The 23,129-nt window shown below is 36.5% G+C and overlaps 1 protein-coding gene across 1 annotated transcript in view; it reads left to right on the top strand.

Annotated features, from left to right (window-relative positions):
- The window catches only part of NLK (nemo like kinase), a gene marked incomplete at its 5' end in the record, with an annotated part of 154,245 nt that overhangs the window by 72,156 nt on the left and 58,960 nt on the right, over window positions 1–23,129 (top strand). Inside the window, one exon of the mRNA XM_079726102.1 lies at window positions 22,126–22,255. Within this exon, the coding sequence (XP_079582228.1) occupies window positions 22,126–22,255 (130 nt within the window). The remainder of the gene's footprint in view (window positions 1–22,125; window positions 22,256–23,129) is intronic.

The raw sequence follows: 23,129 nt of genomic DNA, 5'->3' as shown, positions 1-23,129 counted from the left end.
TTCAAGTTATCTTTTGTGTTTTTCCGTAAGATTTTACATTTTTATATATCTATATCCATTTATTACCTGTCTATCCTCATCCCTTATTAGAATTATTCCTGTATATCTTCGATCATTGAGGATCTTTTTTTGATGTTATAATTTTTTCATTTTTGATATGATTTTGACATTGAAAAAGGCTTTGTCTTTGCAAATCAGATTAGTACATCTCCAATGTTATATAAATATATTCTACCTTCCTTATGTGCTGTAGTAACTCTTTAGAGGACTTTTAGGTTACACGTTTAAGAATAGCCATTTGAAAAGGGAATAGCACTTCTGGTTTTTTGGCCCAGGGTAAGAGAGTTTAGAAGTCGCCGTTCTGTTCTAAACAACAGTGGTGGGGCTTCCCTGGTGGCGCAGTGGTTGAGAGTCCGCCTGCTGATGCAGGGGACACGGGTTCGTGCCCCGGTCCGGGAAGATCCCACATGCTGCGGAGCGGCTGGGCCCATGAGCCATGGCCGCTGAGCCTGCGCGTCCGGAAAAAAAATAATAATAATAACAACAGTGGTGAAGTGAAAGGAAATTTTATTTTGTATCAGTCTTGCAACTTTATATATAGTGTGACAAATGTGAGAGTGACAAGGATGAGTCCTGTAGATTGCTCTCTGGAAGTTTAGACATTGAGATTATACATTGCGTGCCTTTTTACTTAAATTAAAATATTTTTTGCACTCACCTTTTAAAATTATGGTTTATTCTTTTTTCTGAACTTTGAAACTTTTGTAATGTTAAACTTTTTGTTTGCAAGTTATTTGTATTCAGCCATATATTAAAAACAGTTCAAGAGAGCTGCTTCAGATAGTCACTACATATTTCAAGTCCTAGAGATTTAATTAAGGGAATTTTTAATGTATATTTATAAATGATATAATAACGGATTTGGAAATATGCTTACATTTTAAATTTTGTCTGGTTATCACAGTGGTGGCAAATTAATGTCATTGATGAACTTTTGAAACCAAGTTCTGAATAAATACTTTTGAAAACAGGCAAAACTCTACTCTCTTCCTAAACTTAGCAGGTTTGTAGGTTATACTTCTGTTCCAAGCGAGATAGTTTTAAGATTGATAAGCTCTTTGAAGAATTTATTCTGACCACTTTACCTACTAATTTTTGACTCATACCTTTATCATTTTGTATACTCTCATTCTATTTGTATTATTGGTTGTAGTTGCTACTTAATAAGTGAAACACTTCAGAATTCCTTTTCAGCTTGAGATTCCCCATTTACCCTTTGTCTAGTGATGAATGTTTCCTGCCTGATGTTCACTTTATTATATTGGTCACCAAAACTACTATATTCTCTAATAGCAGGCAGGGATTTTAAGATACCATCTTGGACTAGATGTAAAGCTGCCTTTCTAGCCTCTTTCTTAGGTAGACCTTGGCAGTTCTTATTTCTCTGGTTTGTTTCTCCTGGGGATTTGTGTGACCTGATAACAAATTGCTATATATAAACAATCATTTTTACTTTATCAAAGTGGGGCCAGTCACTGGAAGACAGGAGCTAGATTTTAGTTATCTTTATTAGATGTTTTAAGTGGTAGTTTTCAGATAGACTTTTTTTGGCAAACAAACTTGACATTTCTCATCCTCATGACTTTGATGGTTAGTTTCATCTTTCCTGAAGTGAAACTGACAATAAGCAGAGCAAGGCTCTCAAGGATAATTCAGGATTCCTGTGGAAGTAATTTGCAGTTATTTGATAGGAGGTGGTAGTAATAGTCTTGAAATCTTTTTATATGGAACTCTATAGGTTAAGGAAAGCCTTTCTTCTTCTTGGGATGGTATTTTGGATATAATTAGCAAAAGAAACTCTAAGAACAAACTCAGGTTGTCCTAGTTCTAAATCCATTTTGTGGTTTTCTTGTGGTCGTTTTCTCTGACCTTCCACTACTAAAACTGTTGCGCCATTAAATCCCAGTTTAATTCTGCTAGGCTTCTGTTCGTCAGGTGTTTTCTTTTCAGGTGTTCTCCTCAGTAAAATGCCAGGCAGCAGACCATTTTCCTGTATTCATCTGCATTCTGCATGACTATCTTGATTGCTACACTGAATCTTCACCTTGGTTCAAGGTTTTCTGTCTTAGCTGAAGAGAAAGGAGACAGGCACCTACTTTCACCCAGTGCTGTTTTTCAAATTCATATCCCAGAGGAGGACTGAAAAAAATCTTCCTACCTCGTAATAATATACACCTGATAGTCTAACTGTGGTATAACAGGTGGCTAATGAGCTGTAGCTGAAGCAAATGAATTCCTCTTTACCTGAGATTTTATAGTTTGTAATTATATATATATATATATATATGGGCTGGTAATATAAAATTTTTAAATCATTGTTTGATCCAAAGGCTGGTATGCTTCAGATCTAAACCTAGGATGGTATTTTCTTCTTCTCTCTAGCTGTCTTTTCAAGTGGGAGAAAATATGGATTACTCTTCAAAGGGATACAGGTGTCATTTGCTGGTGAAAAATGGATTTGGGAAAAAGTAAGGAGTCAGTCATCAGTTACACCCCTGCCAGGTGTTTGGGCAGCCAAATCCTCCCCCTGTCATTTCTTGAGTGAGCCATGAAGAAGACCTGGTGATTTACCCATTGACTGGCCGTAGAAGAAAGCCCTTGTTATCTGTTAACAGCAGCATTCCATTCCACCCCCATTTACCCAGGTGGGTCTGTGGTAGACATTGTTAGCTAATTATGATCACCCTGCTCATTAGAGTCAGTTTGCTCCCTGCATTATGCCAGCAGGCTTTTCTGCCCAGAGCCAAGGGTGAATTTAGCCCTATGCTAGAACACCAAGATATGAAAAATATTGTTTGCAATGTTTGATGTTCCTATTGGGGGTGATTTATTTCATTTCCATATTATGGTTGAAAAACCTAGCATAAAATACGTTGAATTATGATTTGTGTGCCTCATTATATCTATGTTGTTGAAAACATACCTCAAACAGTTTGTTTCTTAAATTTTCTTAGTTTTGGGAACTCCCTGGCAGTCCAGTGGTTAGGACTCCATGCTTTCACTGCCGAGGGCACAGGTTCGACCCCTTGTCAGGGAACTAAGATCCCATAAGCCCCGCGGCCAAAAAGAAAATTATCTTAGTTTTTAGAATATTTTTGCATATTCAGAACTTATTATCCTCAACTAAATTGTTTATTATACAGTGTGCTTTATTTATGTGAACAAAATAGTGCTTTCCTGTACATTTAAAATCATTTTCAATTCATATATAATGAAAATACATGAAGTATCTCAAAATTTCTTTTTTAAAATTGGGATATGTCTTATTCACCATTCTTATATGCCAGCAGATGTGTTCCAGGTTACATAAGAGGAAACCATGGGAAACAAAAACTGATAAATGCAAGAGCTATATACCATAACAGTTGAGTAGAAGACAACATCTCACTGTTAAAATTTCTTTTTTTTTATATTTATTTATTTGGCTGCACCAGATCTCTTAGTTGTGGCATGAGGGATCTTTAATTGCAGCATGCAGGATCTTTTAGTTGCGGCATGCAGTATCTTTTTTAGTTGTGCAATGTGGGATCTTTAGTTGTGGCATGCGAACTGTTAGTTACGACATGTGGCATCTAGTTCCCTGACCAGGGATCGAACCCCGGCCCCCTGAACTGGGTGTGCGTAGTCTTAGCCACTGTACCACCAGCGAAGTCCCTCACTATTAAAATTTCAATTCAAATAAATCAAAAACTAATTGCTCTCAGTAACATAATAAGGTAAATTTTTGAGAGAATGAAATGGAAATAGTAGGCGTGTGTGCTTTAGTGCACAGATTTGAATACACACAATTTTTTAGTAAATACTTTCAGCATAAAATTTACATGCAGCATCTTCATATTATGGTACAAAAACTAAGAAATGAGTAGCAAAACATAGCTGGTTTTCAACCAGACGAAAAAGAGAAATACGTACTACAAAAGGCTATGTACTACTTAAAAGACATAAAAACCCCCATCACCAATTTTTCAGCTCGTAAGACTGGCAAAGCTAAGCTTAGAGTTTTGTTCAACTCTACCTACCTGTTTTGACAAGAAAAAAAAATCTATATATAATGGACTAGCTAATCTCAAAAGGATCTATGAAAAGAACAGAGTGATAAGGTAGACAAAATAAACATAACTACTGAAATGGATAGCATTTATAAAAATTTAGAAACTAGACTTAAAAAATCTAGAACACTACACAACTAGATACTTTGAATAAATCAATTGTAATAGGAAACACAAGACAATTTGCTAGGATCACTGGTGAATATTTTTCAACATATGATACCTATATCATAAATAGCTACAAAACACTGAAGGCTACTAATTTATTTTGTGAGGCAGACAGATATGGTGCCTGATAAGGACAGAACATAAAAATAAAGGCCAGTCTTCCAAAAGGAACATGAAAAGATGCTGAACATCGCTAATTATTAGAGAAATGCAAATCAAAACTACAGTGAGGTACTACCTCACTGTACTACCAGTCATTTTTAAAACTCTACAAATAACAGATGCTGGAGAGGGTATGGAGAAAGGGGAACCCTCCTACATTGTTGGTAGGAATGTGAATTAGTGCAGCCACTATGGAAAACTGTATGGAGGTTCCTCAAAAAACTGAAAATAGAGTTGCCAGATGATCCAGCAATCATCATTATCTTGTGTATCCCTTAACTAATTATCATAGTCATAGTTAATGATATTTTTTACTACTTTTGTCTTTTAACCTTCATACTATCTTTATAAGGGATTAATCCACTATCGTTACTATATACTTACCTTTCCAGTGAGATTTATTCTTTTGTATGTGTTCTTTTTTTTTCTTTGGCTGCACCGTGCAGCATGCGGGATCTTAGTTCCCCAACCAGGGATCAAACTCATGCCCCCTACAGTGGAAGCATGGAGTCTTAACCACTGGACTGCCAGGGAAGTCCCCTTATATGTGTTCTTGTTACTAATCAGTGCTATTTCTTTTCAGCTAAAAGAGGTCCCTTTAACGTTTCTTATAAGACCAAGTTTAGTGGTGATGAACTCCTTTGCTTGTCTGGAAATCTTTTTTTGGAATCTCTCCTTCACTTCTGATTAATAACGTTGCTGTGTAGAATATTCTTTTTTTAAAATATATATTTATTTATTTGGCTGCAACAGGTCTTAGCTGCAGCATGTGGGATCTTGGTTGCCACATGCAGGATCTTCGTTGCCACGTGTGGGATCTTTAGTTTTGGCATGCAGGATCTAGTTCCCTGACCAGGGATCAAACCCGGGCCCCCTGCATTGGGAGTGCAGAGTCTTAACTACTGGACCACCAGGGAAGTCCCGGAAAGATATTCTTTGTTGCAAGTTTTTTTTCTTCCAGCTCTTTGAATATATCATGCACAATCTTCTGGCCTACAAGTTTCTGCTAAAGATCTGCTCATAACCTTAGGGGGGGTTACCTTGTATGTAACAAGTTATTTTTCTCTTGCTGCCTTTGCTATTCTCTCCTTGTCTTTAAATTGGCATTTTTAATTATAATGTGCCTTGGTATGGGTTTCTTTGGATGTTTCTTATTTGCAGCTCTTCGGGCTTCCTGGATCTGAATGTCTGTTTCCTTCCCCAGACGGGGAAGATTTCAGCCATTATTTCCTTAAATAATATTTCTGCCCCTTTCTCTCTGTTTTCTCCTTCTGGAAGCCCTGTGATGCAAATGTTAGGCCATTTGATGTTGTCCCATAAAAGTTCCTTAAGCCATCTTCACTTTTTCTCATTCTTTTTTCTTTTTGCTGTTCTAAGTGGGTGAGTTCCACTGCCTTCTAGAAGTTGACTGATTCTTTATTCTGCTTCATCTAGTCTGTTGTTGAACCCCTCTAGTGTATTTTTCAGTGCTGTTATTGTATTCCTCAGCTCTGTGATTTCTAAATATTTGGTACATTCTTAATATTTTCCATTTCTTGTTGAAGTTCTCACTGTGTCTGTCCATTCTTCTCCCCAGTTCAGTGAGCATCTTTAGGACCATTACTTTGAACTCTTTATCAGGTAAATTACTTATCTCTGTTGTTTCATTAAGGTTTTTTTTCCGTGAGGTTTTATCTTGTTCTTTCATTTAGGACATATTCCTCTGTGTCTTCATTTTGCTTTACTCTCTGTTGGTTTCTATACAGTAGATGAAGCAACTACATCTCCCAGTCTTGAAGGACTGGCCTATGTAGGAGATGAACCTTATCATTCAACCCTACTTCAGCTCTTGGTTGTCTCTCAAACCTTTGTGATTGTCCAAGCAGCTTATTATTATTTTTTTTTTTATTATTTTTTGTGGTACGCGGGCCTCTCACTGTTGTGGCCTCTCCCATTGCAGAGCACAGGCTCCGGACACGCAGGCTCAGCGGCCGTGGCTCATGGGCCTAGCTGCTCCGCAGCATGTGGGATCCTCCCGGACTGGGGCACGAACCCATGTCCCCTGCATCGGCAGGCGGACTCTCAACCACTGTGCCACCAGGGAAGCCCCCTATATTTTTAATAGTTCCTAGTAGTTGAGGATGTGCTAAGACCTGTCAGTGTCCCAAAAGGGAGGGTCTCAGCACCCAGATTCAGGACAAGTAGAAGCCAGATCCTCAGGCATCAGCTTTTAAATGTATGCAAATATATACAGTCTTTTGGGACCACACGTATAAGCCCTGCTGGCCACCAGAGCCAGGAGGGGTAGAGGTGTCCCCAGCAGCAGTAACAAAAATCAAGGCACCAGATGGGGTATGAGCTTCTTTCTGGATGACACAAATCATTACAGTCCCATGGGACCAGGACACAAAATCCTCTGGCCTCCAGAGCGAGGCAGTCAAGAGGCATCCCCTAAGTGGCAGTCACAAAAATCAGGGCACTAGACATGACACTTTAGCTTACTCTGTATATGTGAACAATAAAACTTTAATGGCAAGCATAAAAAAAGTTAGAATAAATGAGGACTTATACCCTGGCTAATGGGAAGGCCAAGTATACTAAGATCCCATGTTTACCTTATGTATTTAATATTTAATATTTAACCAAGTAAGATACATATCTTAAAACCTTGCTACGAGTAAAATCAGCATCACCTGGAAGCTTGTTACAAATGCAGAACCTCAATTCACCACTGCAGACTTAGTGAATCAATCTTCACCTTAAGACTTTAAGAATTCTGGGTGATTCTTATGTACCTAAAGTTACAAAAGCACTGTGTTTAAAGCAGTAGTTCTTGAATCTGAGTAAAGTCAGAGTCAGCTGGGAGCTTTTAAAAATACAAATTCTTAGGAAGTAATGAAATAGGATTGTTTTGTTTTTGTGTTTCTTTTCGTAAAGCCTACCAGTTGATTCTGATGTGCTAAATTTGATGGTAGCTGCTTCAAAGAATTTGATTATATGGCAATAATGTATATATGAAGAAGTTACAAGACATATTAAGTGATAATTATCAAATAGTATTGGTTGAAAAATAAACAAGTAAACCATAAAACAAAGTAGCAGTTCCAAAGATTGATTCATGGATTCATTCATTCAGTTCCAAAAATTAATTCCTCATTGCATACATTATAGGAATTTCCAAGTGAATTAGAGCTTAACAAAACGCTGATATTAAAAGAAAAAAGGAGGGCTTCCCTGGTGGCGCAGTGGTTGAGAGTCCGCCTGCCGATGCAGGGGACGCGGGTTCGTGCCCCGGTCTGGGAAGATCCCACATGCCGCGGAGCGGCTGGGCCCGTGAGCCATGGCTGCTGAGCCTGCGTGTCCGGAGCCTGTGCTCCGCAATGGGAGAAGCCACAACAGTGAGAGGCCCACGTACCGCAAAAAAAAAAAAAAAGAAAGAAAGAAAAGAGAGAAGTTATGATTTTTCTGTGTTCTTTGAAATATGAAATCTCTGTGGGTAAATGGAAAAACTATATAAATATCAAGGGGGGAATTATATAGCATAAAATCAGAACAGGGTCTAGAATATTGTAAACAGTCAGTATTCTGAGGTGACGTTTTTGTTTTAACAGCTTTAGTGAGGCATGGTTTACATACCATAATATTCACCCATCATGAGTATGTAATAATTCTGTAATTTTTAGTAAATTTCCACTGTTGTGCAATCATCACCCCGACCCAATTTTAGAACATTTTCATTACCTGCAAAACTTAACCATTTGTGGTCAATCACCCATTCCAATTCCCAACCCTGAGCAGCTACTGATATGCTTTCTGTCTCTCTAAATGTCTCTTCCAAAAATTTCTTATAAATGGTATCATATATTACATGGTCTTTTGTGTTTGGCTTCTCTCATTTAGCATAATGTTTTTGAGGTTTAGCCATGTAAGTGGTAGCTTGTAAGGAAGTAGTAGTTTGTTCCTTTTTATTCTCTTGTACAGATGTACCATAGTTTGTTTATCCATCCACTAGTTGATGGATTTGACTCCAGTTTTTCGGCTATAGTACCGCTATGAATATTCACATAGAAACCTTTGTGTGAACATATATTTTCATTTCCCTTGTGTAAATATATGAGAAGATTTGCTGAATCATATGATAAGTTTATTTTAACTTTTTCAGAAACAACCAAACTGTTTTCCAAAGTGGATGTACCATTTTACATTCCCACTGGTAATATGTGAGGGTTCCAGTTTTGATTGGAATTGCACTGAATCTGTAGGTCACTATGGGGAGATTGCCATCTTAACATTGAGTTTTCCAATTCATGAATATGAAGTGTTCTTTCTGTTTAAATCTTCTGTAATTTATTTCAGCAATATTTCATAGTTTGCTGTATATCTTACACTTCGTTTGTTAAACTTGTTCCCTAAGTATTTGATTTGATTTGATTCTGTTGTGAATGGAATTGTTTTCTTAATTTCATTTTCAGATTGTTCATTGCTGGCATGTAGAAAAAATGGGTTTTTGTATAATAATCTTGTATCCTGCAACCTTGATAAACCTGTTTATTAGTTTAAGTACTGTTTTTGTGTATTCCTTAGGGTTTTCTACATAGAGGATCATGTCATCTGCAAATAAAATCAGTTTTAGTTCTTCCTTTCCAATTTGGATGTTTTTTAAAAAAAATTTGGGGGGGGGCGCTTTTTCCACTGATGAGACCCTCCAGTAAAATTTAAATAGACATGGCTGGAGCAGACAACTTTGCCTTGTTCCTTGACCTTAAGGGGAAGCATTCAGTCTTTCATTGTGAAGTAAGATATTAGCTCTGTTTTTCGTATGCCCTTTATCAGGTTGAAGAAGTTTTCTGTTTCTAGTTTGTTGAATGTTTTTATCATAAATGGGGGTTGGATTTTATGTTGCTGGATTGGATTTCCTACTCATGGATGTTTTCATTAATATTCTTGAAGGATATTAAGCTATAGTTTTTATCTCTTGTGATAAAGGAATTCAGTCCTTTTGTCATTGTCTGACTTTGGCCTCATAGAATGAGTTGGGAAGTGGTCCCTTTTCAGTTTCTGGAAGAATGTGTGAAAGACTGGTACTGTTTCTTCATTAAATGTTTGGTATAATTGACCAATGATGCCATCTGGACGTGGGCTATTCATTGAGGGAATATTTTTAATTAATCATTTGTGTAGGGTTAGTAGTGATGTCCCCTTTTACATTCCTGATTTTGTCCATTTGTATCTTTGTTTTTTCTTGATCAGTTTAGCTAAAGGTATATCAATGTTTTTTGACCTTGTCAAAGAACGAACTTTTTATTTCATTGATTTTCTTGATGTGTTTTTTTCTTTATTGTTTCCATTGTGATTTTGTTATTTCCTCTTGCTTGCTTAGGGTTTAATATGCTCTTTTTCTAGTTTTCTGTAGATAAAAGCTTATATCTCACTGATTTGAGGGCTTTATTTTCTATATAACTGATTAAAGGCATACATTTTCCCTCTAAGCAGTGCTTTAACTGCATCCGATAAATTTTGATATATTGTGTTTTAATTTTTATTCAATTCAGGTATTTTCTAATTTCTTTGTGACTTCTTCTTTGTTTTGTTTCATATTCTAATATTTGGGGATTTCTAAAATTTCTAACATCTGTAATTTAATTCTACTGTGGTCTGAAAAACATATTTTGGTTTCAGTCCTTCTTAGTTTACTGAGACTTGTTTTTTGACTTAGCATTTGGACTTTCCTAAAGAAATAGTCTGTGTATGCTTGGAGAAAAATGAGTATTCTGTTCTTGTTAGGTAGAGCGTTCTGTAAATGTCACTTAGGTAAAGTTAGTCGATGGTATTCTTTTTAACTCTTTTCTGTCCTTGCTTAATTTCTGTTTAGTTGTTTTATCTTTTTTTTGTGTGTGTGTGTGTGGTATGCAAGCCTCTCACTGCTGTGGCCTCTCCCGTTGCGGAGCACAGGCTCCGGATGCGCAGGCTCAGCGGCCATGGCTCACGGGCCCAGCCGCTCCGCGGCATGTGGGATCTTCCCAGACCAGGGCACGAACCCATGTCTCCTGCATCGGCAGGCGGACTCTCAACCACTGCGCCACCAGGGAAGCCCTAGTTGTTTTATCTTTGAGAGTGGAGTATTAAAACTTCCAAATATAATTATTGAATTGTCTGTTTCTTCTCTTCTGTCAAGTTTTGCTTTGTGAATTTTGAGAGTCTATTTTTAACTATGTAGACCATTTATAATTATCGTATATGTGTTTACCCTTTTATCTTTATGAAATGTCCCTCATTGTCTCTAGTAATATTTGTCTTAAAATCTGTTCTGTTTTATATTAACATAGCTTCTGCAGCTCTCTTGTGGTCACCATTTTTGTGGTATGTCTTTTTACCTTTTTTAACTTCCAACACATTTTTATTGTTAAATCTAAAGTGTGTCTTTTGTAGACAGCATATGGTTGAATCTTGCTTTTTAAAAATTGTCAATCTTGGGACTTCCCGGGTGGCACAGTGGTTAAGAATCCACCTGCCAATGCAGGGGACACAGGTTCGATCCCTCGTCCAGGAAGATCCCACATGCTGTGGAGCAACTAAGCCTGTGCGCCACAACTGCCAAGCCTGCGCTCTAGAGCCCGCGAGCCACAGCTGCTGAGCCTGCGTGCCACAACTACTGAGACCCATGTGCCTAGAGCCCGTGTTCCGCAACAAGAGAAGCCACCTCAATAAGAAGCCCATGCACTGCAACAAAGAGTAGCCCATGCTCACTGCAGCTAGAGAAAGCCCACGCACAGCAACGAAGACCCGACGCAGCCAAAAATAAATAAATAATAAATAAATAAATTATTTTTTAAAAAACTTTAAAAAATGGTCAATCTCTGCTTTTTATTGAAGTGTTTAATCCATTCACATTTAGGGTAATTATTGATTGAATTTACATTTGCCATTTTGCTACAGTATTTGTTTTCTATATATCTCGTTTCTTTCGTTACTCTGGGCTTCCTTTTTATCTTTTGTGTTAAACAAATCCGTATTTCAAAATTGTATTTCTTGTTTTGTGTCAGCTACTTTTCATTTGACCATTTTAACTCATCTCTTGTTTTTTTTTTAATCCTCCTTTGGTTTTTTAGTTATTGTATTATTTGTTGTTCTAGGGATTGCAGTGTGCATCTTAATTTCTGAACAATCTATATCAGATTAATAGTATTTTAATTCTGGTAGAATGCAACAACTTTGCTCCAATATAGCTCAGTTCCCTTCCCATATTGTGCTGTTATTGTCATATATATTACACCTATATATGTTAAAACCAACAATATATTGTGCTATTTATCCACATATTTGCCATTTCTTTTCTTCCTATGGATTTGAGTTACCTTCTGGGGTCATTTCCTTTCAGACCAAAGGGATTCTTTTTATTTCCTGTAAGGCAAACCTGCTGGCAACAAACTCTTTTAGTCATTACTTATCTTGGATTGTTTTCACTTTGCCTCTATTTTTGAAGGACAGGGTCTTTTTTAACTGAATATAGAATTTTTGCCTGCCCCACTACCACCACTGCAATTATGGGGTTCCACTTCCCTCTAGTCTTCATTATATCTGATGAAAAGTCAGTCATTAATTGTCTTGGTTTTCTTCATATTTCAATTATTATCTTTGTCTTTAACTTGATCTGTGGTTGACTGTGAAGTGTTTAGGTGCAGAATTCTTGTGTCTATCCTACTTGGGAGTTTTCGAGTTTTGTATATTGTTCTTCATCAGATTTTGAAAGTTTTAAACCATTATTTCTTCAAATATCTTTTTTTCTGCTCCTTTCTCTCACTCCTTTTTTCATGGTACTCCCATTAGATGTATGTTGGTACATTCAGTGTTATTGCATAGGTCTCTGAGGCTCTGTTCATTTTTCTTCAGATTTTACCTCTCTGTTCTTGAGATTGCATAATTTCTATGGATCTGTCTTTTATGTTCACTGATATTTTTTTTCCTTCTGCTATCCGAAATCTGCTTTGGGCCAATCTAGTGAATTTTTCATTCCTAATTGTATTTTTCAACTTTAGAGTTTGTTTCCTTTTTGTAGTTTCTATTTCTGTATTGAGATTTTCTATTATGTCATTGTCGCCATATTTTTCTTTAATACTTTGAACATATTTATAATAGCTGCTTTTGAAGTTTTTGTGAATACAGCATCTGGGCCCACTCAGAAACAGTTTCTGTTGACTGCTTTTCCCCCTGAATATGGGTCACATTTTCCTTTTTTTTTTTTTAAACGTGTCTTGTAATTTTTGTTGTTGTTGTTGTTAAAATTGGACATATTTGGTAATATATTGTAACAACCCTGGGTCTGATTCCTCCCCAGCCCTCCTCCCATGTCTGAAGGTTGTCATTATTGCTGTTGTTATGTATGTTTGCTTATATTTAAGTAACTTGACTTAATATGCGGGATCTTTCCCCCCTATGGATTGCAGCCATTCAAGTTTTTGCTCAGTTGTTTTTGTTTTCATCTTTACCTTGGCCTTCTTGGAGTCCCATAGCTTAGTGGTCAGCCAGTGATTAGTTAAAGGTTGTGCTCAAACATCTTGAGCCAATAAGGCTTCTACCCTTTGCTGAGCCTTCTGTGAGTGTATTAGGGAGCTCATCTAGTTTTCAGGCATGCCTCAGCTTTTACTTTCTGCTAAGCTTCTCATTTCTTCCCTTCATATGTAGGAAGCCTCCTAGTCAGCCCTTGATAGGTGGAGAGCTTAGGACCTCTCCAGTCAACTCGGAGCATATACGCAGCCCCCAGTTAGCCAGGAATGCATAGAGAGTTTACCAGGCCCCCTGTGGCTCTCATTTCCAGAATCTCCTTATTAAGTTTCTGGATTTCTGTTAGTCTGCACCTCTTCCCAACTGGGACAGCAGCCTCAGGCTAGCAGAGCTGTAGGCTTTATCTCTTCTTTTCTAGTTGGGTTTAATGGTTTTACTCTCAGTGCCACTGGGTATGGGTTTTTTGCCTTCCATTTCAAATCACTTCAGCAGACTCGGGCAGTGAAGCCACTGGTTTCTGTGGCCAGCACTTCCCAGGTACTGCATGGACTGTGCTTGGGGTGGGGGGTGAATAAGGAGCAACCCAAAGCAGTAACACCACTGACTTCCACTGTTCTTACCCAGAGTTCCACATTTTTCATAAGTAAACACTTTTAAATTTGTCATTTGACTTTAGTTGTGTTCTGGAGTCTTGTAATGGTTGTTTCTGACACATTTGTCCAGTTTTGTAGTAGTTTTGTTGGGAGAGGATTTGCTGATTTCTTCAGTTTGCGACAGCTGGAAGTCTTGCCTCCTGTTTTGTATTTGCAATATTTTGGGGTTTGGTTATTTTTAAAAGCCTAACTAATTAAAAACCTGAAGGACATCTATATATTGTAGCTGCTTCAGCATTTTGCTTCACAATAGAAGTTAGGAGATTGTGATTAGATTAGGGGTGGGACTGTAGTTCTGCTATAATTCTGCTGACAGCACTCTTCTGTGGAATGCTCCTTAATAGCATATTCTTGTGTAATGATGAAGAAAACGTTTGTTTTTTTTTTAAGCAAGCGAATTCTTTTGGAATTCAATCAAAACATAAGGAAGATATTATGTATACTCCTCTCTACAGAATGAACCAGTGGCACAAGGAAAGGTATGATAGAATCCATTGGGCTGGTGTAGATGTGTATCTATATGCAAAAAAAAAAAAGAAAAAAGGAAAGAATCACCCTCTTTAAAAATTACTCATTATATAGATTTCAATCTAAAATGCTTTTTTATGCTCAAATTTAACTGGGAAGTTAGCCTTTACCTTTTTATTTATATAATAACACACAGAGAGAAACAATACGAAATAAAACATACAGCTCTGTGATTTATCACAAAGTACGCACCTCTAGCCATCATCCATATGAGAAATAAGACATTGGTAACACCCAGAAGTCCTCTCTTCTCTGCCCTATCATTAAGTACCCCCCCCAAGATAACCATTGTCCTTACTTTTATGATAACCACTTCCTTTCTTAATAGTTTCTATCTACTAAGTGTGCATCCCTAAACATTAGAGTTTAACTTTGCTTATATTTTTTATATAGAAATCTTATTATTCATTTGTGACTGTTTTCTTTGGCTCAAAATTATGTTTGTGAGGTTTATCTATGTTGTTGCATGTAGCAGTAGTTCATTTTAATGCTATAGAGTATTCCATTATGTGAATATACAACAATTTGTTTATCCATTTTGCTGTTCATGGATATTTGAGTTTCCAGTTTTAAGGGTATTAAAGATATGGCTGCCATGGACACACACACTTGTTTGTGTCTTAGTGTATAGGTACACAAATTCCTTTTGGGTATATACCTAAGAGTCAAATTGCTGGGTTCCAGTGTATATTTATTTTCATTTTAGTGTATAAAACCAACCTGTTTCCCAAAGTGGTTGTTCAATTTACACTTATACTAGCAGTGTATTAGAATTGGATTGCACCACATCTTCACCAAACGTTTGGCATTGTCAGACTTTTAAACATTAGTCATTTTGGTGGTTATATCGTACTTTCTCATTTGGTTTTAATTTTCATTTCCCAAGCGACTAATGAGGTTAAGCTCCTTTTCATATGTTTATTGGCCATTTGAATTAATCCTTTCTTATGAAATGCCTATTCAAGCCTTTTTTAAAAATTGATTTGTAGGAATTCTGTACGCATCTGGATAAGAGGCCTCTGTTCCGTTTTGCTCCTCCAGCCTTGCAGTCTCCTCTAAAGCCCTCTATTAGCAGAGTCTAACCTGGAGCTAGCTGGAAAAACCAAAACATGGTTTGCAGAGTCTTAGCCCCAGTATTGTAGAGCAGTGTTTAGACGGATGGGCTTGAAATTGAGAAACGCTAGCTTAAGGCACAACCTTCCTGTCTGCAGAGCCACCTTTATGATAAGCCAAGTGTCTGTATATGGGAGAATCTGTTTCTGAGCCATATTTCTATTTCATTGGTCTATTACACTAGCTAAATTACTGTGGCTTTATAATAAGTTTTCTTATCTGGTAGAGCAACTTTTCCCACCTTATTCTTCTTCAAGAGTGTCTTAGCTGTCCTTGGCATATTTGCATTTCCATAAAAACTTTAAGACTAATTCGTGTAGTTTCACAAAAAGAAAACCATTTCATGTTTTGAATTTCACTGAGTCTCTAAGTCAATTTGGGGAGAATTGAAATTTTTACAATATTGAGTAGTTTTCTAATTCATGAATATGGTATGTTTCTCCATTTATTTATGTCTTTAATTTCGCTCAGTGATGTTTTTTAGTCCTTTTGTGTAGAAGTCTTGCTTAGCTTTTCTTAGTTTTAATCCCAATAGTGGATATTTTTAACATTATTATGAATAACATTTAAATTTTTTTTCATTTCCATTTTTTATTTTGCAATTTTGCAAATATACACTTTCTTTAGTTTTGAATAATTAGACCCCATTAACCTACTACTCAAATTCAATAATTTCAAGATTTGCTTTGTTTCAACAATATTTGTTACTGAAGTATTTTAAAACAAATCTTAGATCTCATATCATTTCACCTATGTATACTTAGTATATACATCTATAGAAATATGGAAATTTAATTTATAATCATAATTTTAAACCATATTCAAATTTTCCCTTTTATTTCAAAAATGGCAGTTTACTGTTGGTGTGTTCAGTTTACTTTTAACTTACAGCATATTGAGACTTACATTTTATGTTAAGTAATTATTAAAATATTAGCTTAACCACTAAAATATCAAATGATAAAGCATTCTCTATGGCAATTAAAAGCAAAACTTTGTGACTTACCTGGTGGTCCAGTGGTAAAGAATCCGTCTTACAGTGCAGGGGAAACGGATTAGATCCCTGGTTGGGGAACTAGGATCCCACATGCCACGGGGCAATTAGGCCTGTGTGCCACAAACACTGAGCTCGCGCACCTCAACTAGAGAGCCTGCGTGCCCCAAACTACAGAGCCCACGCGCTCTGGAACCCGCATGCCACAACTATAGAGCCCACATGCCCTGGAGCCTGTGTGCCACAACTAAAGAAGAGAAAAAAACCCACACGCCACAACTAGAGAGAAGCCCATCTGCCTCAATGAAAGATCCCACGTGGCTCAACAAAGATCCCGTGTGCCACAACTAAGACCTGACACAGCCAAAAATAAAATATAAATAAATAATCTTAAAAAATAATAATAATTTAAAAACTTTTTCTGATGATGTGAAGTTTGTTTCTAAATTCATTACAATTTTTGACATTGGTAAAGCCATAATCTTATAAACCTACCATGTGAGTAAAACTGTCCTTTTCTTTCATTTGATGTCTTCCACATTTATGAAACTAATGTACAACAAAAACTGCCATCTTTAAATTTTTTTTTTAAATCTTTATATTCCTCAGTGTTCCTGAATACTGAATACATATCTTTCAGGAATTCATCAATGGGATTGAAAGCAAGCCTATTTTTGTGTGACATAGTTTTCGTTTTGGTTACCCTTTGTAACGTCCCGTTGCCCAAAGTTGTTAAAATGCAAGAAGGAGTTGCAGTTGTGAATTATTTTCCTTTGTGGTTTTGTACAGAAACCTTTCCTTCATTGCAGCTGGTTTTCCTCCCCATACAATGTTCACAGGTCTGTTTCTAGAAGACTGTGGGTAGTGTGCCATGAAAACTTCCTAGACTTGGCAGACTAGGCTATGTCATGTTCACCCTCAAACATGAGAAAATCCCCCTTGAAAAGGCAATGTGGCAACTTTTGTGCAGGCCGGTCAGACTCTCACAGAGATTTTTTTTTTTTTTTTTTTTTTTTGCGGTACGCGGGCCTCTCACTGTTGTGGCCGCTCCTGTTGCGGAGCACAGGCTCCGGACGCGCAGGCTCAGCGGCCATGGCTCACGGGCCCAGCCGCTCGGCGGCATGTGGGATCTTCCCGGACCGGGGCATGAACCCGTGTCCCCTGCATCGGCAGGCGGACTCTCAACCACTGCGCCACCAGGGAAGCCCTCTCACAGCGATATTTGACAGTGACTGAGGAGGAAGAGTCTCTCTGTCTTCCCGGCATCTACAGTAAGGATGGAACTAATTAAGTCATGCTCTAAAGAACCATAAAATATTCCCAGGACAACAATAATTAGCATTAAATAATTTTTCACCTATATTTTAACTTATTCAGTGGTTATTGGTTTGGGGAGTTGAGACAGTCTTAAAAGTTAGATCTTACAATAACAAGTATTTGAAAATAAATGTGACAGCTTGATATTGGATGGCTTGCCTGTTCCTTATTCTTCCTCCTTCCCTCCCTGGGTCTCTCCCTACAGATCAGAATGGCTCAGTGCTGTGTCTCATCTGCTGGGATCATTGCTGTTTATAGTTACTTAGACACAGAGTTAGAGGATAAGTTCCTATTAACTCTCCCAGTTAAATGTAGATGTTTTGCTTCTCCTGATCGGTAGTGTTAGGATAGGAGAGAAAGAAAGAACTATTTCACTGCTTTGGTTTGGCTACTGTGTAAGACCTTTTTTTCCTTGTAATAATCAGATTAACAAATTTAGGGATCATTTATAAGTATCTTAAGTTAAAGGAAAAGGATTGCTTTCTCATGTATAGAGCTAACTCAGCAAATACCAAATTTGGATAAACATTTAAAAAGAAAAACCAAACATCAGAAAACCCCAACTGATGGAACAAATTATCTAAATATGAAAGTTGAGAATCCTTTTCTATGTGTTTTTGGGTGGGGGCAGGGAAACCTAGAAGGTTTGTGCTTCTAAATAGTTTGCAACTCTGTATATTATGTCAGAGTGCACACAAGCTAGATAGAGTTGAAGTTCTGGTTATAAAAACCAGAGTCATATAAATAAATTCCATATTTAACCTGTAGTGTCCATGAACATATAATATGTACTAAGGACAAATAAACATTTTCTAGACTTATTTGTTGTCAAAAATTTTGTCTCATAGTTTGCTATTGTTTTCTCAAGGAAACTTAATCTAAATACAAGTAAAAATAACTTTTAAGGAAGTGAATCTTGAAATGAATGTGAAGGCAATAATTAAATATTTAGAGTCTAGCTAGGAAGTTCTGTTACTGAGATGTGTACTGTATTGGTACAGTTGACATAGTAATTGTAGTATGTATAGCAAAAAATAGAGAATTGCTGATTACAAGTTAATGTGACTAGAATTAGAAGAACCTGATTTTCTTAATCCAGGTTGAAGCATTCTCTCTCTCTCTCTCTTTTTTTTTTTTTTGCTTTGGATAGTTAAAAACCTGTATAAGCACCATGAACTTTAAAACTGCTAAAATACATGGGGGAAAGATTCTTCACATAAAATGAATGAGGAGCATTTAATTTCTTGGGGACTCTTGCTGATTAGTTATACTAATTAAAAGGTATTATAATGTAACATTCTAGTGCCTGGGAAAGTACCCCCAATGATAAGTTTTACTCTTGTTTCATTTCACCCCTTCTGCTTGTCAGTAATATAAGCAGATTTGTGGCAGTGGTCACAGTTTCCTGGGATTAAGAAAACTCTACAACAAAACGACCACAACCAGATCTAAAAAGCTTCCTGTTTTGGTATTGTACTCTTTTGACTGACTCTATCTCTCTGAAGAATGGCTCATGGATTCTTTTGGCTGTTTAAAAAGCAGTTGAACTTAAATTCTAAGTGCAGAGAAGGATTGATGTACCCGGAGCAGATGTAAGAAAAGATTCTTTCTCACAACCCTTAAAACTTTATTTTTTTGTTTTTGTTTTTCTCTTTCTAAAACATTGTTTTTAATGTAGTGTTTACAGAATCAAATGTTAATTTAAAACTGAGGACGTAAGTGCCTGTTAATATAACTTGAATGATTATGAAGGTAATCATGAAATGACAGATGCACTGTTTTCCTTTAGAGCGAACAGTATTTTAGAGAAAGTAACTGGTCATAAGTGAATTGTAGGTCGAAGGATGGCTCCATTTTCTGAAATGAGGAAAGTTGCCCTAAATGTTGTTCATTATCTCTACAGCTGGAGCTTCATTAACAAGTGCAGTTGAAATAACCAGGGTATTGCAGCAGCAGAGAAACTAAGCACAGCAAGCCTTTCAGTAACAAAGAAAATAAAAGAATTCCTGTGTAACAGGCTTCCACACTTATCTGTGTTCTGTGATACTGTTTGTGCTGAACTAAAGCATCTGCTACTTCAAGTTAAGAGAGAACAAACTCAACATGGCGTGAAATTACTGCACTGCCATTCACATTCATGAGATTATATTGTTACCAGCCACAGGCATGACTGGCTTTTGCATGAATAATAAAATAAAATGCTGCTTTGTGAATTTTACCTTAAAACATTACAAGGCACAGTACTAACCTTGAGCCAGGAGTGGGTTTATCTTAAAGCAGCTTTCCTCACCACAGTAGGGTCAAGACCAGTAAGAAGTCAGAAGTTGCAAAGTATTGCTGCATGAGGTCTTTGGAAAGGGTATTGTGTTAAATCAATTTACTCATTTTTAAAAATTAATATTTATTGTGCAGGCTAGCTGTTAGACATATTAAAAATTATTAAAGTACCATTTGGCAACATCATAGTAATAATCATTGATTCAGGCAAAAAAACATCCATGGATGCTAAAGGTAGTGGGTCAGAGTTTGATGAGGAATAGCATATTTACATAGTTACAAAGGGAAAAAATAGTAACTTTGCAGTGGAGAAACCTGACAGACACCTCATCCAAGTGATCAAAGTTATCACCAGTAATGGGAAAAATCGACTTCATGGGCCTCCTAACGTGGTGCGCTAAGAAGGCATCTGTGTTATTCCTGTGAAAAATACAGAACCTGAATCTAAGCTCAAGAAAATGACAGATGGACCCAAACTGAGGAACAGTCTAAAACTAACTGGCCTGTACTCTTCCAAAATGGCAATGTCATAAAAGATAAAGAAATGCTAATTAACTGTTCTAGATTAAAGAAGACTCGAGAGGCAGTGACTACTGTGCAATGTGTGATCCAGAATTTCCCTTCCTTGCTGTTTCATTGACTTTTATCTTCTAGTATCTAGCTACAGAAGTGGTGTATTTAAACAGGAAAAAAATTTTAATAGTCAATATAATATTTGGTTTCCTTCCTACTTTACTTTCCTAGATTATGTGGATTCTAAGCAGTGTTATGGATTTTGGTTGGTGTTTTTTAAACAACAGTCAAAAATGTTAGGTCTCTTAGCCTACTTGAATTACATTTCAAGCTATTGAAGACTTGAAAATGATAATACTTAATTTTCAGCAAATTTTCAATCAGTGGGAGAAAGTGAAGTCCTCATGCTGTTTTAAAAATACTAGAATGCACTGTTTAAGAGTTTTACAAGAACTTAGGAAGTAGCAATCACTAAGATAAATTTATAAAGAAGTGATGATATTCATAAAGAAGTTTGGTATGATTTTTAGGTAAAAACTAGGAATGCTTTATTTTCAGGAAGGCAGTTTGATGAGTGTCTTATTTCCTTGTGGACAAGATGAAGAAATAAACTGAGTGACTGCAGTTAATTAAATAAATAATTAATTGACTAACCATACACAGATTAATGATTGGATGCCGGCCTCATAGATGGCTTCTAGTGTTGTATCTGTTGCAGAGCTCTGTCCTCAGTCCTGTTCTAAACTTTAATTAACAACTTGGATAAAGGCATTGATGACATACAGACCAGATTTCAAAATGATACAAATCTGGGAGGAATAGCCAAAGTATTGAATGGCTGAAACAGAAAATGAAAGATAATGGTAGCCGAGCATTATAGGAATCTAGCAAAATAAATCTGACAGGAATAAATTCTACAAAGACAACCAGTCATCAGTGATGGGTGGAAGGAAAAAAGCTTCAGGTTAATTCATGGAAACTCGATTAGCCAGATGGCCAATTGGCCATGTTTAGCAAAACTCTTTGATTTAATATGTATCGATTGGGTCCAATCAGAAAAATGGAAACACATTAGTATTTCAAGCACAGGGAAATATAATACAAGGAGTTGGCAATATAGGTGTTAGAAGGCTAAAAGAGAGAAAAGGTGGACACTGAGCTATTAAAGAGAGAGTAACCACAAGGCAGCCATCATACCAAGAACTGAGAAACAAAAGGGAAGAAGTTACCATAACCTAGAAGCTACAGCTCCTAAGCTGCCACTCAGACTCATGAGGGGACACTGTTGTGTCCTGAAACCCGTATTACTAAAAGATGTTTCATTTATATAAGAAACCAAAATACTCAAATTGTATTCTCTACATTCAACTAAAAGTGACCACATCTGAATGAACACCTCTTCCATCTTGAATTTGGTTCTGAAAATAAAGCATAAAACTAATTTGACTTCAGTCGTGTTAATGTTCAGTAGTTTTTCTCCCGTCTTTAAAATGGCTTTACCACTAGTAGCCCTCCTACCTCAGATGTATTGCTAAGTGACCTCTCAGGAAGGTTAAGTGTTTATAGAAATTTAGACAGGGATTTTAAAAAAAGAAAAAAGCATGGCAAATGAGTTGGGTGGGCTAAACATGCTCTTTGATTATAGTTTTTTTTTTATCTTTCTCATTGATACCTGAAGCATTATTAAGTGGATTTAATATTGAGTGTTTTAACATAAAGGTATTTGTCATTCTCTGAAACATTGAAGAACAAAGTTTGGGATTGATTTTTCTGTCTTTTTTTCCTCTCCCCCTAAATATTGTGTCTTTAGGTCAGTAACAGATCCAAGAGATGGAAAGAGAGTAGCACTCAAAAAGATGCCCAACGTCTTCCAGAATCTGGTCTCTTGCAAAAGGGTCTTCCGGGAATTGAAGATGTTGTGTTTTTTTAAACATGATAATGTAAGTGAAATCAGTGTTTGGGATAAACTATTTCCTAAGTATGTTTGATTATATTAGTAAAGAGCAAAAGAGAGTTAAAAACGGTACATGTACCATATTAAGGGATTTGGAAACCTGAGACAAATTAGACCTTTTTTGTGAATGAGCAAGTTTAAGTGAATTCTAGGATTTATTGATTGACAGATAAATATTAATTCATTTAAAGCAAATGTTAATATTTAGCTTGGGAACAATACTACTGTACAACATAAAAATAGAGTATAATACATAGTCTGAGTGATTTAAATAGAAGTAATTGGCCCCTGATTTTAAATGCTTTATTTATATCTTTTAATATTTTAAACCAGAGATTAAAGATGTGAGAAAAATGTTTCTCCTCTTAAAAACAATACAGCTTTTAAAGATAACAGTTTATCTTATTTATGGCTGTGTTTAGAGATGTCAGGATTCGTGGGGAAATAGAATCACAGTGGTTTGAGAGAGCTTCTTCTCAACTAATCCTGAATTAAAAGTTTGGTATGTGTAAAATTTACCTGGGGGATGTTAGCATTGGACTCTTAGTTTTCAGTTTCATATGAAAAGAAAAACTGCCTCACATTCTGCATTTGGTACTCAACCAGTGCAATTTTAATTGCTGAAATAAAAATCAGGAAAACAGTAATTTCTTGTGAGTCTGACTGCTTGTTTGCATAGGAACCTGAAGGACTTTGTCCGAAGTGTAGGTCACACTTTAAGAGATAAATTTGTAAAAGTTTGAACTATTTGGTAAAACTAGGAATATCAAACTTATAATATGTTCACTTGAAGCTCCTTGGTTTGACACATTTCACTTTATTGATTACCCCTCTTGAAATCCATTTTCCTTAAACTTTTT

This window comes from Hyperoodon ampullatus, assembly GCF_949752795.1.
Source record: "Hyperoodon ampullatus genome assembly, chromosome: 19".
Taxonomy (NCBI): domain Eukaryota; kingdom Metazoa; phylum Chordata; class Mammalia; order Artiodactyla; family Ziphiidae; genus Hyperoodon; species Hyperoodon ampullatus.
This window is presented reverse-complemented; position numbering and strand designations above follow the sequence as displayed.